This window comes from Phacochoerus africanus, chromosome 1 (genome assembly GCF_016906955.1).
Source record: "Phacochoerus africanus isolate WHEZ1 chromosome 1, ROS_Pafr_v1, whole genome shotgun sequence".
Taxonomy (NCBI): domain Eukaryota; kingdom Metazoa; phylum Chordata; class Mammalia; order Artiodactyla; family Suidae; genus Phacochoerus; species Phacochoerus africanus.
In genome coordinates this window covers 220,923,274-220,938,977 of record NC_062544.1, presented here as the reverse complement: position 1 = coordinate 220,938,977, position 15,704 = coordinate 220,923,274, and the positions used below count along the sequence as shown (strand labels likewise).

Below are 15,704 nucleotides of genomic sequence, written 5' to 3'. Positions count from 1 at the left end.
GCTTGTAAAGGACACTTCCTTTCAGCAACTATGTGGATCTTGTTTATAGGTTAGGGGCCAGATTCAACTTTCTTACTCTCAAACATTTGAATTTCCCTATCACTCCCTTCCCTGTGCTTTTGAGTAGTGGAACTAGGCATCAGTTTCCAGGCATCCCTGTGGCCCCCAGTATTTTTCTATGTCTTGCCTCAGTCAGGTGAGGATGGTGTCAGACTCCAAAGCTCAGGAGAAAAGCCGTGCTTACCTTCTGGATCCCCCATTGGAGCCACTCTACCACCAGTCTTTACCTGGCCTAGACTCTAAGGATCCAGTTAAAGCCTTGACATCAACAAGTTTTAGGGGAAGGCTCAAGGTGGCTTCTCCTTTCTGGAGAAAAAGAGGAACATGCATTTAATGGACCATCCCTTCCCAGCTTCTGACACCTTGTTTGCCTCATCATGCCATTATCTACAATAGCTTCAGTTTGTTTTGTCCCCTCAGCATAAGCACAGCTCTCCTAAATCTGAAGGTGCTAGTGGGTGGGTGAAATATTCCTGCACCTGAGAGAGGGCTCACCACCAGTGGTTTTGTTCACTTCCTTTCAGAGACTTCTCTACCAAGGGGATATGCAACCTGATTGCTCCACCCCACCCCTTTTTTTAATGGCGACACATGAAAGTTTTCAGGGGCTAGGGATTGAATTGTAGCTGCAGCTGCTGATTATGCCACAGCCACACCACCAGATCTGAGCCGCATCTGTGATCTATGCCACAGCTTGCTGCAACTCCAGATCCTTAACCCACTGAGCAAGGCCAGGGATCGAACCCGCATCCTCATGTACACTGTTGAGTTCTTAACCTGCTGAGCCACAACAATAACTCCTCCTTTTCCTCATTTCCCTTCTAGAACACCTTCTAAACAGTCACCCAGCATCATTGCTCTCCTGAAATATGATTGCAAAAAAGACAAGTTGGCCACTGCTTTTTGAAAGACTTCAGAAGTTAAAAATTCAGTCTTTCGGGATTTTTTATTTTTTTGTCTTTTTGCCATTTCTAGGGCCACTCCTGCGGCATATGGAGGTTCCCACGCTAGGGGTCTAATCGGAGCTGTAGCCACTGGCCTACGCCAGAGCCACAGCAATGTGGGATCTGAGCCGAATCTGCGACCTACACCACAGCTCACGGCAACACAAGATCCTTAACCCACTGAGTGAGGCCAGGGACCGAACCCTCAACCTCATGGTTCCTAGTTGGATTCGTTAACCACTGAGCCACGATGGGAACTCCATGGATTTTTTAAATTAAAAAGATATTTTGCTTAATCCCAGTTCAAACAGGGCAGGAAATAAGATAGTAATAAATTCCAAACAAATGCACCTCAGTGCCATCAGGCAGTCCATCCCACAATGGCATCTTGCACATTTGTGCTGATTCCCACCCTTCCCCCACAAGCCCCACAACTGGTAGACAGATCTATTTTACAAATGTTAGCCAAACCCATCACCAAGAGTAAGTAAATAAATGGAGGACCACACTTTATCCAATATAAATTTGTTTTTATTGAAGCAGCAGTCACATGACTTGATATCTAGCCTTTAGATTAGGTCTGACAGAGTGAGCCAGCCCTAAAAAAATGATGTTTCTTTTTGCACTAAGAGACATAACATGTTTACATACATCATCCAGTATTGGAAATGAGCAGACTCAAACACAACATATGTTGGTTACCTGGAGGTACAGCCCCACTGTTTGTGGTGTTCATATTATTCACAGATACTCCCAAAGACCATTACTAATGGGATGAGGTTAAAAAGAAAATACAGCTACACCAAACCATGAACACAGTAATCAAAGACAGCAGCTTATACACGTTTTAAAAATTTGTCCCTTTCAGGGATGTTTTCATTCTTTTCAAAGCAGTGTCTGCAAAGCTTCCTTGACATCAAATCCAAAGGTTTCCAAGATGGAAGCTGCACCTCTTGGGGCTATACAGTGGAAGATCATTTGAAAGAACGAGAGCTAGTGTTCACATCTTGACTTTTATAACAAAGATCCATGTTTTTCTAATTGGAGGAAAGAAGTGGTGATGTGACTACATATTGCAGTGACAAAATAGGGCAAAGAAAAGGTTGGGTACTGAAATAAAGACCACACACTTGTGAATTTTAATTTCATTTCCAGGCTAACCTACTTTTTATTTAATGCAAATTACAGTACCAGTTAACTATTTCCAAACCAAGTCACATAGAACGAAATGTATTTACAAGGGAATGGGGAAAGGGAAAGAAAAACATTGAGCATACTTTTCACAAAAAAGTTTATATTTAAAATGAAAAAAAAAATCAGTCACAGAGGCATTCAAGTAGTAATGTTATACAGATTTTGCTTTTCCTTTATATCAAGACAGATTTGCACAAGTGTTTGCAATAGTTTGTATACAACCCACAGTCCTTTATATATATATATATATAATAAATTTTGTTTTTTAGATTTGTTTTTAAGATGGAAGTGGTCACGCTAATTGGTATGTGTACAGGCCCAAGTGATCCATCGGCAACACATTTATGAATGCAAATTTTACAGGCAAGCACATTTTCATACACCTATCTGTATCTGCCTGTAGACAGATATAATAAGAAAAAGAACTTAAAAATTAACACAAGGAAGTCTACTTTGTCAAGCTAACCCCTTATGTACTGGTTGTCATTTTGCTTTTATTGCAGAGGTGCAAAACGGAGCAACAAACTTGAATAAAACGTCATAACCCTTGTGAAAATAATCCAAACCCCAGGGATTACTTTCAAAGCCTTGCAAACATAGACCTTCGTCTGAGACTCTACTCTGCTTCTAGTTGTCCCTCTTATTTTCAGTGGCTCAGGCTTCTATCAGAAAACAGATTTTCTTATAAAGCATGCTTAGTTTATTTCTCTATATAGGGGAGAAAGTGTTTGACTCTGTGATTAGATGATCACTAACATGAACAAGAGGAATCAGATACAATTTTGGTTTAAAACAAAGAAAAAACCCCCAAACTCCTGGGGAGCTGGCATTGGCCAAACTTCCTTTGGAAGATTCCAAAGTTAAATCCCTTAAAAAGGAAAGGGAAAGAGAAATGAAATGCCAGTGTCTTTATATCCACAGGGATAGAGAATACAACAGTCCTCTCAGAAACCTTTGCATTGGTGCAGACAAGATGACTGGTTAGGCAGGCTTTGTTAAAACACAAATCAAAAATGTGTCTAAAAATTAAGAGGACTTAAAAAAATGACACAACATGTCACTGGAAAGAAGGTGCAGTCTTCTGCCTTGCTGGAATGAACATATGATATTCCAAAAATAGCAACCTTTGGTTTGGTAAAGTTTTTTTCTTCTACTCAAGACATCTTATACAGAGTACTTAGAGGCAAAACGAGTAATTTTGATTTTTTTTTTCTTTCGAAAAAGGCCTTCATGATGGGCACAGTAAGAATTAAACTGGTTTTTTAAAAGAGAAATTAAAATGACGTTTCATTGAACAGGGGTAGAGGTGGCAGGAGGGAGGGATGTTCCCTTGTGAAAACAACAGTCCTTCATGGCACAGGCGGCAATCTGTGCAGCAGCTGCTGGTAACTGCACAACAGCATTTTAGACCACTCGTGTATCAAAACCCAATACAATTAGGAAACTCTGATTTATAAAAACCAACTCTCTCTCTAGTTCTTTCTCTCATTTGGGAGCGAAGTTGATAAGGAGGAGAGAGAGAGGGTGGGGGGCTCCTGGAATCTGCTGTTTGTAAGACTCATGGTTAGGGTTTGGGGAAAAAGACGAGCAAAATCTAATCTATTTGATATCCTCCAGCTCCAGGGCTCCCTGGCACTACACTAAGTCTCTGGATGGACTAAGTTCGAAATGAAACTGGTCACTGCTACTGAGGAAACAGATGTTCAGAACTGAAACAAAGGCAGGGCTTGAATGAAGTGAGGTTATGAACATGGTTTCCTCTTCCTACTCCTGAGCATGGCATCACCGAAATTAACTGTGGAAGGGGCAAAGACACTGTGTTATGAGTGAGTTATTTCAAAGGGCAAAGGGGTGGGACAGGGAGACATGGATAGAGAAACCAATTTTGCAAAATTTCAATTTTGCAAGATGAAAAACAAAAAAACACATGGAAGCGAAGGCACTCCAAACTATATAGATACACTATACATTGCTAGAGTTATTGTTACAATAATACAGGCCGGTACCTACTGTACAGAGTTAAAACTATATGGCTTTAAAAAGCTCGTCTACAATTTGTCTGATTATTAAACAGAATCACTGCCCTGAACAGTAACTTTTTGCTCATTAATAACAGTTCCTGGGTCCACATATTTACATACAAAACAATAAAACTTAAAATTTAAAAAACATTGAAAGAAAATATAATGTACAAGCTTGAATTTGGTGAGGAGCTTTTTATTATTATCATTATTATTATTATTATTTACAAAAAGATATTCAGAGACCTGGATCTCACTTGTATAAAAGAGTTCTGTGATCCTGCCATGATCCTTGAGAAAGAAAAATCACACACCTCAGCCCTCACACATACACAATAAAATGAGAGAAAAGCATCAACTTTTCTCTCTTCTCTTACCCCATTTATGGGGGGTGGGGGAATTGTTTCCTAAAACAAGCACAGATTTTTATGGACTCTAGCAGGTATACCAAGTCCAGATTGGGTCTGTATCCAAATGTTCAGCTGGGCAGTCTGGTCTGAAGTAGGTCCATATCTCTGCCACAGACCTGCTGTCCAGCTTCTTTATAATCCTTTCTGAAAATTGTCGATCAAAGCCATTCTTTTTAGGAATTATGCTGCCAAATACTTTCAAACTTCTTTTCAATCTTAATTTGCTCTCAGAAGCTCATTAAGAAATGTAAAGTTCAATTTGTTTGATTTGGTTTGACTGAGTGTTACCTTTCTCATGAACTCTGATATAACCAGAGGTTTGAGAAACCCTTCTGTGGTGTAAGAGCTTAGCTAAACAGTAAGTGAAAGCGAGGATGGCTCACAGTTGCCTCTCTGGGTACTGGTTCACGTCAGCAGGCAGTACGGCTCTCTTGGAGAGTCACACACACTTGGTTAGGAAGCAGGACAGGGTGCTGGGACCTGTATGAGGGCTGCCAAGAAACTCCACTTCCAAATCACCTGGAGGGCGAGACCCCTAACATGACCTAAGGTGGCAACGAGGAGGGTGAAGGGAGGTTACGCACAGTCTAGGGCTCAGCTCTGCAGCCCTGCAGTTATGAGCTAACCTTGGAAGGTATGTGGGGACGGAAGGAAGGAAGGTAGGTGGGAAAGGTGGCCATCACTCAAGTGATCTTTAAATGTAAAGTACAACTGATTGTGCCTTAAAGATTCATAGGTCAAGTAATGGCCCATAAGCACCAAGGTGACTAAGGTTCATTTTAGAGTATATAAGGCCCACATAGATGTCAACCTTAAAAGTATAAAACAAACTAGTTGTGAAAATCTATTTCCTCACTGCCAACATAATCCTTCAATCCTCCTTGCTTTCCAAGGAATATTGCTTTTTCTTCAAAAACAGAGACTGATTCTCATATTATTCACTGATCACACAAAAAACAGAAACAAAAACTCTTAACTGAGTGTGGGGGAAACATTCTTCTCATGCTTCGACCAGTCAATTTTGATACTGTGGACAAAAAACAAAAACAAAAGGCAGTATTGAATCTATGTATATAACATATATACACACATTTATATAATCAGCTTTCCTATAAAGTCAGCAGGTACAAATGACTATTTATATCATTTTGATGTGTAGTTTTTAATATTCCTACCATCTAAAATCATAATGGCCCAACACGCATGCATCAATAAATAAAAATTTGAAAGCATGAGGTTAAAAAAGCTGAAATTAAATACAGATTCTAGATTTGGATTTAATTAGAACTATGCGCAGAATGTGGCAATTTCTACAAGCTCAATTTGCAGTTAAAAATATGAAAAATAAACCAGTAGACTGTTACAGTTCACATTATTTAACTATAATGTCTCTCAAGTGTATCTTTCCAAGGGAAACAACTTTAGAGAAAAAAAAATCTGGACAAATTCAACTCTCAGTGGTGAGACCTGCCCCTGGCTCATCCCCTTCCTCCAGGTTCATCAGCTTTTGACCTCTGCAGCCAGAGTGGCCAGCTCAACACCCTTTTCAGTCTTCTCCTAGGTCACTAGTTTAAAACTGATTTACAGAGAACCTTTGGTCAGCAAACAAAGATCCACACACAGAGCACACATGCTCTTCCTTTGATAGCTTCCTACATAAGTTTCTTTATCACTGGCACTGATTAAGGGCAAAACAAAACCTTAACAAATCAATTAAGAATCTTCCCCTTAAAGGTTCCAACTTTATTGACCTTCTGGGTTACAAATGATACACATTTCCTTTTTTTGTCTGCCGCACCTGCCACCAATATGCCAAAGGCAAATCTTCAAACACCCGAGGATATGGATTAATTTTACAAGTGACATTTAAGTCCCCATTGTGTTATTATACCTGCTAAGCTCCCAACCAATTTCAAGCTGTGCACTATACACTAAAGTCTTACACTTGACTTTAAAAGAAAACAAAGTTCAAAAAAACTTCAGCACAGAACAAAGTTTTCTTCTTTTGTGGAAGGGGCATGAGGCAGGAGTCCTGTTTTTAAAGTATACAACAGCAGACTTTTGATAAAAAAAGATTGTCATGGGAGAGATTGTGTGTTCTAGTGTTCCGGTTTGCCCTCCCACAACCCCTCCCACCCTCTGGATCTCCCTCAAAGTGAGAATACAATGAAATTGGTTTGTATTTATAGATATTTTACAAGGTTAAATAAGAACAACAATAAAAAAACTGAACACTAAAATGAACAGGTTTTTTTTCTCTTTTTAATTTTCTTTCCAAACGTGACCAGTGTTGCTGAGTGACACTCAAGTAACTGGTGGTTCTTCCTGTGCAGCTGGCTGCTCGGGACTGTTCAGGTGGAATTGGAAGCTGACGCAGAAGCGGTGTTATTGGTCTGCCCACGATCTCCGGCATTAGTATCTGCAAATCAAAAGCCCCAAAAGAGAGCATGAGCAACACTTTCACAACCCAGAGAGAAAAGTATGCTGCCTCAACTACAGACTCTGAGGTATAGCTGAAATGTTTTAAATACAGCCAACACTATGAAATCTCAATTTCTTTCTGCTTGGCGTTAACTCTGGGACTTGGCCTGGACTTGGTGCAGGGAAGACTGTGTCCCTGAGTAGATTACAGACCCAGGGAGCCAGAGACCATTTCTGTCAAACTCCTGCCACAGCTGGGATTAGCAGAGCACAAATACTCAGTTGGATTCTAGCTCTTTTGAAAATAAATGAACAGTGCACAGCTGGGAAAACTTGCTAAAAATTCTGAACAGTGTTACAATATACCATCTGCCTAAGTGGGTGAAAGAGCAGAGGCAAGGAAAGTAATATGGGTCAATGCTGACAGACAGAAGCACTAAGTGTAAATCAAACTCAGCTGCTTGCTTTCTAAGTACAGTCTCTCTTCGTTATTCCTAGAAATGGAAGATACAACCCAGCAAAAAAGAAATAGCCATTGTTGTATCAATTCCCTTACTCAATAAAGCATCTTATAGTCAAATGTCTTAGCACTCAGCTTACTTTGTCTAATCCTTTGGAAATGCGTACAATTTTACAACTAACTTAACTCCCACAATTTTTAAGGTACGTTATTATTTCACAGCCTCTATTATCATTTAAACAGGCATTTAATTGTGTCTATACTGGCTGTCCATCTCAGGTAGGCAACATGCTGTTTCAGTGGCCACATCTCTGTCATTACATACATGACTGAGAAACTGAGAATATACTGCTAGCAGATTTTCTCTCAAAAACTTCATATTAAGCCCTGAGCAAGAAGACAGGTGGTTTGACTGAGATGGAGAACTTCTAAGAGCCACTGCTCTAGAAGTCACACCATCCTTGCCTATCAAGGCTGGTGACACCAAAAAATGGATCCACAAGTTTCATCTCTCCTATATCTTATGATGGGTAGAGTAGATGTCATGGCAGAATGCAACATTTGGTACTTCCTTGGATCTTTCTACTTTGATTTTTTTTTTCTTTTTATGGCCATACGTGCAGCACATGGAAGTTCCTGCGTTGAATTTGAACGAGCTGTGACAACACCAGATCCCTTAACCCACTGTGTGGCCAGGGAACAAATCCATGCTTCCCACAGCAAAGTGAGCCACTTCAACAGCAGTCTTAATTTACTGTGCCACAGCGGGAACTCCTACCTTGAATTTTTTAACTGAGCAGGAAAAGAACAAACCCCAAGGATACAGAGTAATTCTAGCTTAAGGAACTCTTAAAAGATTAGCCATTCAGTTTACCATCTTGAAAGCCACTCTTAAAACTGTACTTCCTTTCTAAATTCCTGACTGTTCCTCAAAACAATCTGCCCTTATATACATTTAACTCAGCCTTTGGGGAAAGAAATCTTTGTATCTCTTAATATGAATGATTGTGTTTAGTTCACTTAATTTCCTTTAAAACACCCATAGCTGCTTCTAATCCTGTTTTCATGGAAGTAAGCGTGGACATTATGACATTGGGGGCCATGCGTTAAGTTCATATTGGCCAAAGCATGGAATCACATTAACTTATTGGTATGGCATATGGACAGGTGACAAGAAAAGGTACATGATATATAATATATAACCTACTCTCCAAAGGCAGGTAAACAGTCTTTCCTAATAATCAGTAAGTAACTAAATCTAATACTTCCCAAGTCCTGGTTTTTCATGGACATGTTCTTCTTATTAGGAGTTTTACTCTCAATGGTCATCCAAATTCTGCACATCAATAATCTAACATCAATTCCTGTCTGGGCCACAGGTTCCTGACAGGCCAGGAAAAATGTTCATTTTCATAATTTAGGCACAAGCTGCATTAAAACCAACACTCCTGCAAAATCCTGGAAGGCACAGAGATATTTTAGAATTGTAATGTTTCTCACAAACCCATGCTTATTGCAGCATTTCCCATGCTTCGGATGACACTCAGAATCTATGCATGAACATCATCAAACAGCACTTCTCATTTTCAACATGTGAAGATGACAGGTAAAAACTCACATTCTGGCCTTCCTCAGGACTTAAGATTCCCTGATCATCAAGAATTCATCAGCACACATACCATCACTATTAGCAGCTCTGGCCATGGCAGCCATTAGCTGTTGGCCAGCACCCACCAAGCCCATTATAGTAATTTGCTCTTTGGCAACAAACTATTTAATTACTAACTTGTAGATGTCCTTCACTGGCTACTACCTGTGAGCTTATAACATTCCGAAAACTAGTTTCCCCCTCCTTCGATAAATTCGAAGGCTGCTTCTACTATTATCATAAAAGGCACAAGCCTTTTAAGTGTGCATATAACCAGAAACGAAATCACTTTCTGAATAATAAAATTTGAAATGACATTCATATTCCTCAGGTTTGTAATTTAATGATCTCTTATTGTTCTTTGTGTTCTTTCCAAATCACTTGATACATACAATTTTAATAGCTAACTATTTTGATTACAAATATCCTTGATATCTAAAAGTCACAGCACTGGACTCATTTATCAAAAACAAAAAACCTTTGATTAGTGCAATGAACTCTACTTAAAATCAAATTATACATGTCCTTGCTGAGAAAAAGAACAGAATTTGTTTCTCAGAGGGAGACAAAGCACAGGGAAGAGAAAAGCAAAACAAAGAAACAAAAAAGTGAAATTCCATAAACTCTATCGTGCCTCCAACAGACTACCTAGTTTTACAACTTAGTATCTAGGTGATTTTGGAACAAGTTATTTAACCTTTCTACTCTCAATTTCCTCATTTGTACAATGGTGATAATACCACTCATCTATGAAATAAGGCCTAAGAAAGAAAAATGGAGCTGGAGGAATCAGGCTCCTTGACTTCAGCCTATACTACAAAGCAACAGTCATCAAGACCATATGGTGCTGCACAAAGACAGAAATATAGATCTGTGGAACAGGACAGAAAGCCCAGAATTAAACCCACGCACCTATAGTCAACTCACCTATGATAAAGGGGGCAAGAATATACAATGGAGAAAAGATAGCCCCTTCAATAAGCAGTGCTGGGAAAACTGGATGGCCACTGGTAAAAGAATGAAATTAGAACACTTCCTAACACTACACACAGAAATAAACTCAAAATGGATTGAAGACCTATATGTAAGACCAGATACTATAAAACTCTTGGAGGAAAACATAGGCCAAATATTCTCCAACATAAACCACAGGAACATCTTCTCAGATCCACCTCTTAATGACAGTAAAAACAAAAATAAACAAATGGGACTTAAAAAGTCTCTGCGCAGCAAAGGAAACCCTAAACAAAACGAATAGACAACCCACAGAATGGGAGAAAATCTCTGCAAATGAAGCGACCGACAAGGGATTCATCTCCAAAATTTATAAACACCTTCTGCAGCTCAATATTGAAAAAACAAATAACCCCGTCAAAAAATGGGCAGAAGATCTAAACAGACAAAACTCTGAGGAAGACATACAGATGGCCAAAAAACACATGAAGAGATATTCAACATCACTATTACAGAAATGCAAATCAAAACCACTACGAGGTACCATCTTACACCGCCAGAAAGGCCATCAAAAGTCTACAAACAATAAGTGCTGGAGAGGGTGTGGAGAAAAGGGAACCCTATTACACCGTTGGTGGGAATGTAAATTGGTGCAACCACTGTGGAAAACAGTATGGAGATTCCTGAGAAAACTAAAAATAGAATTACCATTTGATCCAGCAATCCCACTCCTGGCCATCTATCCAGAGAAAACCATGATTCAAAAAGACATGCGGAGGAGTTCCAGTCGTGGCACAGTGGTTAACAAATTCGACTAGGAACCATGAGGTTGCAGGTTCGATCCCTGGCCTTGCTCAGGGGGTTAAAGATCCGGCATTGCCCTGAGCTGTGATGTAGGTAGCAGACGCGGCTCAGATCTAGAGTTGCTGTGGCTCTGGTGTAGGCCATCGGCTACAGCTCTGATTCGACCCCCAGCCTGGGAACCTCCATATGCCATGGGAAGCGGCCCTAGAAAAAGGCAAAAAGACAAAAAGACAAAAAAAAAAAAAAAGAAAAGACACATGTACTCCAATGTTCACTGCAGCACTATATACAACAGCCAACACATAGAAACAACCTAAATGGCCATTGACAGAGGAGTAGATAAAGAAGATGTGGTACATATACACAGTGGAATATTACTCAGCCATTAAAAGGAAAGAAACAACGGTATTTGCAGCAACATGTATGGACCCAGAAATTATCAAGCTAAGTGAAGTCAGTCAGACAATGAGACACCAACATCAAATGCTATCACTTACAACTAAAAAAAGGACAGAATGAACTTCTCTGCAGAACAGATACTGACTCGCAGACTTTGAAAAACTTATGGTTTCCAAATGAGACAGGTCGCGGGGTGGTGGGATGCAATGAGGGTTTGGGATGGACATGATGTAAAATTTGGTTGTGATGATTGTTGTACACCTACAAATGTAATAAAATACATTAAGTAATAAAAAAAAGTGCTTAGTAATTGTCCAATGAATGGAAAGGTAAAAGAGACATCTAAAAATACATGTTTAATGTGACTGCATTCACCACCACCACCACAGTGAATATCAGTGGCGGCAGTTGTTAACATCTGTGTGCTTACCAAGCTGCCACATATCATATGTTGCAGGCATGCCATTTAGCCCACATAGCAAGAAATATGTACAATTAATTGCACCTACTTTGTAAGTGGGAAAATGGATGCGCAGAGATTAGGTAATGTGCCCAAGGTCATAGAGCTAACAAGTGGGAGAGCTGAGCTCAGAGGGAAGAGAGAAAGAGAGTGATTACCTTTATGGATTGTAGGGGACAAGCAGAAAAGACTTCCTAGTAAAGGGAGGAAAGAGGGCTTTCATTCAGACACATTGGATTTCATTCATAATCCAATGTGACTCCTACAAGCCTATTTCTATTAACTAAAAGGTTATTACATTAAAACAGATCAGTAAATTTATAATAAGAAGAATTAAGAGTATTGGAGTTCCTGTTGTGGCTCAGTGGGTTGAGAGCCTGACAGAGTGTCTCTGAGGATGCAGGTTTGATCCCTGGCCTTGCTCAGTGGGTTAAGGATCTGGCCTGTAGCTGCAGTTCTGATTCGACCCCTAGCCCCAGAAACTTCGATAAGCCACAGGTACTGCTGTAAAAAGGAAAAAAAAAAAAAAAAGGATGTAGTTATTTTATTATCCAATTTTCAAACAGTCTGTATGGCCTATACAGAGATACACCTGTTTGGGAAACAGTTATAGAGCTGATATTTCACTGACTTCTAACATTCCTAGAAACCAGTGCTTGTTACCACCCTTCTGGTATTGTCACAAGATCAACCACCCGACCAACAAACCAAGGATAGACTTGAGGGAGAAAGGAAAGAATAATCAGCTTTGGGGGAGGAAAGGTATGAGGTCATTCTTTTACATTTTGGTAGCCACCTTCCAAGATCGTTTCAATGAGTCATGCCTCTTGATGTTCATACCCTTGTGTAGTCCCCTAGTAAATAGGGCTGATCTATGTAAGCACCAGGACACTGGAGAATTAATGGTGTGTGACTTCAAAAGTTAGAACATTCTAACTTTCAACACTGTGGCTTCTACTTTCCTCTCCTTGTATCATCTGCTCTAGGGGAAGCCAGCTGCCACATTGTGAGACAATCAAGCAGCACTATGGAGAGGTCCACATGGTGAAAGACTGGGCCTCCTGCACACAGCCAGCACAGATTCACTAACTTCATGAATGAGCCATCCTGGAAGTAGATCTTCCAGCCCCAGACAACAAACCTTCAGATGCCTCAGCCCTGACATTTTGACTATAATCTCAAGAGAAATCCTGACTCAGAATTATATAGCTTAGGCTGCTCCTGAATTTCTGACCAGCAGTCACTGTGAGATAACACGTTTATTCTTTTTTTTTTTTGTCTCTTCTAGGGCCGCTCCCGAGGCATATGGGGGTTCCCAGGCTAGGGGTCTGATCGGAGCTGTAGCTGCCTGCCTATGCCAGAGCCACAGCAATGCGGGATCTGAGCCACATCTGCAACCTACACCACAGCTCACAGCAATGCTGGGTCCTTAACCCACTGAGCAAGGCCAGGGATCGAACCTGCAACCTCATGGTTCCTAGTCAGATTCGTTAACCACTGAGCCATGACGGGAACTCCCAACACATGTTTATTCTTAGGTTGCTCAATTTTGGAGTATCCTGATATGTAGCAACAGATAACCAATACATGTGTATATATCAATAACTTAAACGCCACTTAAGGTTTGGGTTCAAAAGCCCATCAGAGCACTATTGACCAAGTCCCTTGACAAAACTAGGTATGCTCCTAATAAGGTATATAAGACAAGGAAGAAATGCATTGGATGTTAATCTGTTTTTTCCCTAATGCTAAGAAGAGTCTATGGTTTTTTCCCTAATGCTAAGAAGAGTCTATGGTTTTTGTACTGGATATGGCAAAGGGAATTTGTGCATGTATTAAGACCAATTTTATTATGTGTGACCTCAGAGGTAAAAATGACTAGTTGGGCAATCCTCTAGTGAAACTAAGGGTGAAACTCTAAGACATTAAGTTCCCAACAGAGTCCTTCAGGCTGTGACTTTTGTCCTAGAGTAAATTTTTATATAAATGATTTTATATAAAATTTTATATAAATGATTTTAAAGTAAATGATACACATATATTTTTTAGGAGAGCATCTAGCTTTATTTTCAGATTCTCAGAAATCCATAAGAGTTACTATATAATCAAGCCATGGATTTCATGGGCAGCTGTCTCAATACTGAGGAAACTGTTCCATCTGGTCGCTCATGTGGTAAACCACAAATTCTCATCTTGATTCCTTACTCCCCCACCCTCTCCAACACATCAGCAAGTCCCATCCATTCTCCCTCCAAATGTGCCTGATCAAATGTATAAATGGGGGGGGGGGAGTGAATGGAAGTCCCTCCCATTTATAAACTGTTGCCAAAGTGTTTAAATGAAAAAGTAAAAAACAAGGGAACAGGCTAGGAGGAAAGGACAGAGAATAAATAAAGGGGTTGGAGTTCCAAAGGCTCTGCCACCATGAATCAGTATTCCAGAACTATGGGTCTATAAAAGCTAAAATCTTCTAATTGATAAAAGTGTTCACTGTCTTAGCCCAGCAGCAATAATGGAAATGTTCTCTGTACTCTCTAATAGGATTCCTGCTAACTACATATGGTTATTTAAATTTAATTGAAATTAAATAAAAATTTAGTTATTTATTCCGTAAATGTTTTTAAGGTTCTCAAAAAACTGTAAAATCTTATTGGTATATTAGTAAAAGAGCTTATTTCAGACATATCAAACACTTTTTGTGTTTTACATGTACTTTATATTTGGGAACTTTAAGTATACTTTTTATTTTCTTATTTCCTTTATTATATATTTTATGTATTTCTATTCACCAAGCCCATTTTATATATTTCTATTCCCAGGTATCCTCTTTTTATGACAGTAATGTCTCATGACAGGTCAACTCTTCTAAAAGATAATGTTTTGGAGATCTGTGTTACCTTGTTTTTTTTGGGGGGGGGGGCTCTTTTTATGGCTGCATCTGTGGCACATGGAAGTTCTCAAGCTGGCGGTCAACTGGGAGCTGCAGATACCAAATCCGAGCTGTGTCTGCAACGTATACCATAGCTCTCGACAACGCCGGATCCTTTAATCCACTGGCCAGAGATAGAACCTACATCTTCATGGATACTAGCTGGGTTCTTAACAGGCTTAACTACATCATGAACTCCTGTGTTTCCTTGTTTGTACTATGTAGCTAACTCAGGATGTTTCTATTCAAGGTGTTCCAAGTGGAAATGCCTCTACCAGAAAACTATGTCTCAGACATTAGTGTTATTAACTGACAAATGAACAAACAATGGCATTACTCACAGAGAATTAAAGACATACCCTAAGATTCTATTTCAACCAAAATCATAATCTACACTAATGAAATCAAACTATCACTAGTAAGGAAAAGGATTCAATTTTCAGTTTTTTCTTTATAATGTTACCATGATTGACAATTTTTTGTGTGTCATAATGGGGAGGGGGTACAGTCCTCAGCAAAGTATCACTATCTTTGTCATGTTATTCAAAGGAGAAGGTGTGGCACAAGACACCACAGTAGCTTCAGTTATTTAAAAAAACAGAACTGAAACTCAGACGGAAGGCTTATCAAGAAGATTGTTTATACTTGATTGACCAGCAGCACAGAGGTCTTAGCTGCTGTGAACTCAGGAGCAAAGTACATTTTAATTAAGAGGCTTGGTTTTTTGAGGTAGGAAACTGAAGGCCACGGGGACATAGGATTTATTTTCATCTCTGAAGTTAAAAAAAACTTAATTTAGGAGTAAAGAATAAGAAAAGGCATATGAATATAAACAGGTGACTACAGGTAGGGAACTAAAGAACACTTATACCCAGAACAATGTCTCAGCACATTCGCTAACTTAAGATTTTACTAGGGGTCAAATTGGAGCTGTAGTTGCTGGTCTACGCCACAGCCATAGCAACACCAGATGAGAGCTGCATCTGCAACACTGGATCTT

The 15,704-nt window shown here is 39.6% G+C and overlaps 1 protein-coding gene across 3 annotated transcripts in view; it reads right to left on the bottom strand.

The window, feature by feature from the left end:
- Window positions 1-6,869: 6,869 nt before the first annotated feature.
- The window catches only part of GSK3B (glycogen synthase kinase 3 beta), a 227,803-nt gene continuing 218,968 nt past the window's right edge, over window positions 6,870-15,704 (bottom strand). For all 3 annotated transcript variants that reach the window (XM_047791405.1, XM_047791390.1, XM_047791399.1), the window contains one exon: window positions 6,870-7,048. Coding sequence is in view for 2 of the 3 variants with exons in the window: in XM_047791390.1 (XP_047647346.1) it covers window positions 6,981-7,048 (68 nt within the window). In the remaining variant the exon portion in view is untranslated. The remainder of the gene's footprint in view (window positions 7,049-15,704) is intronic.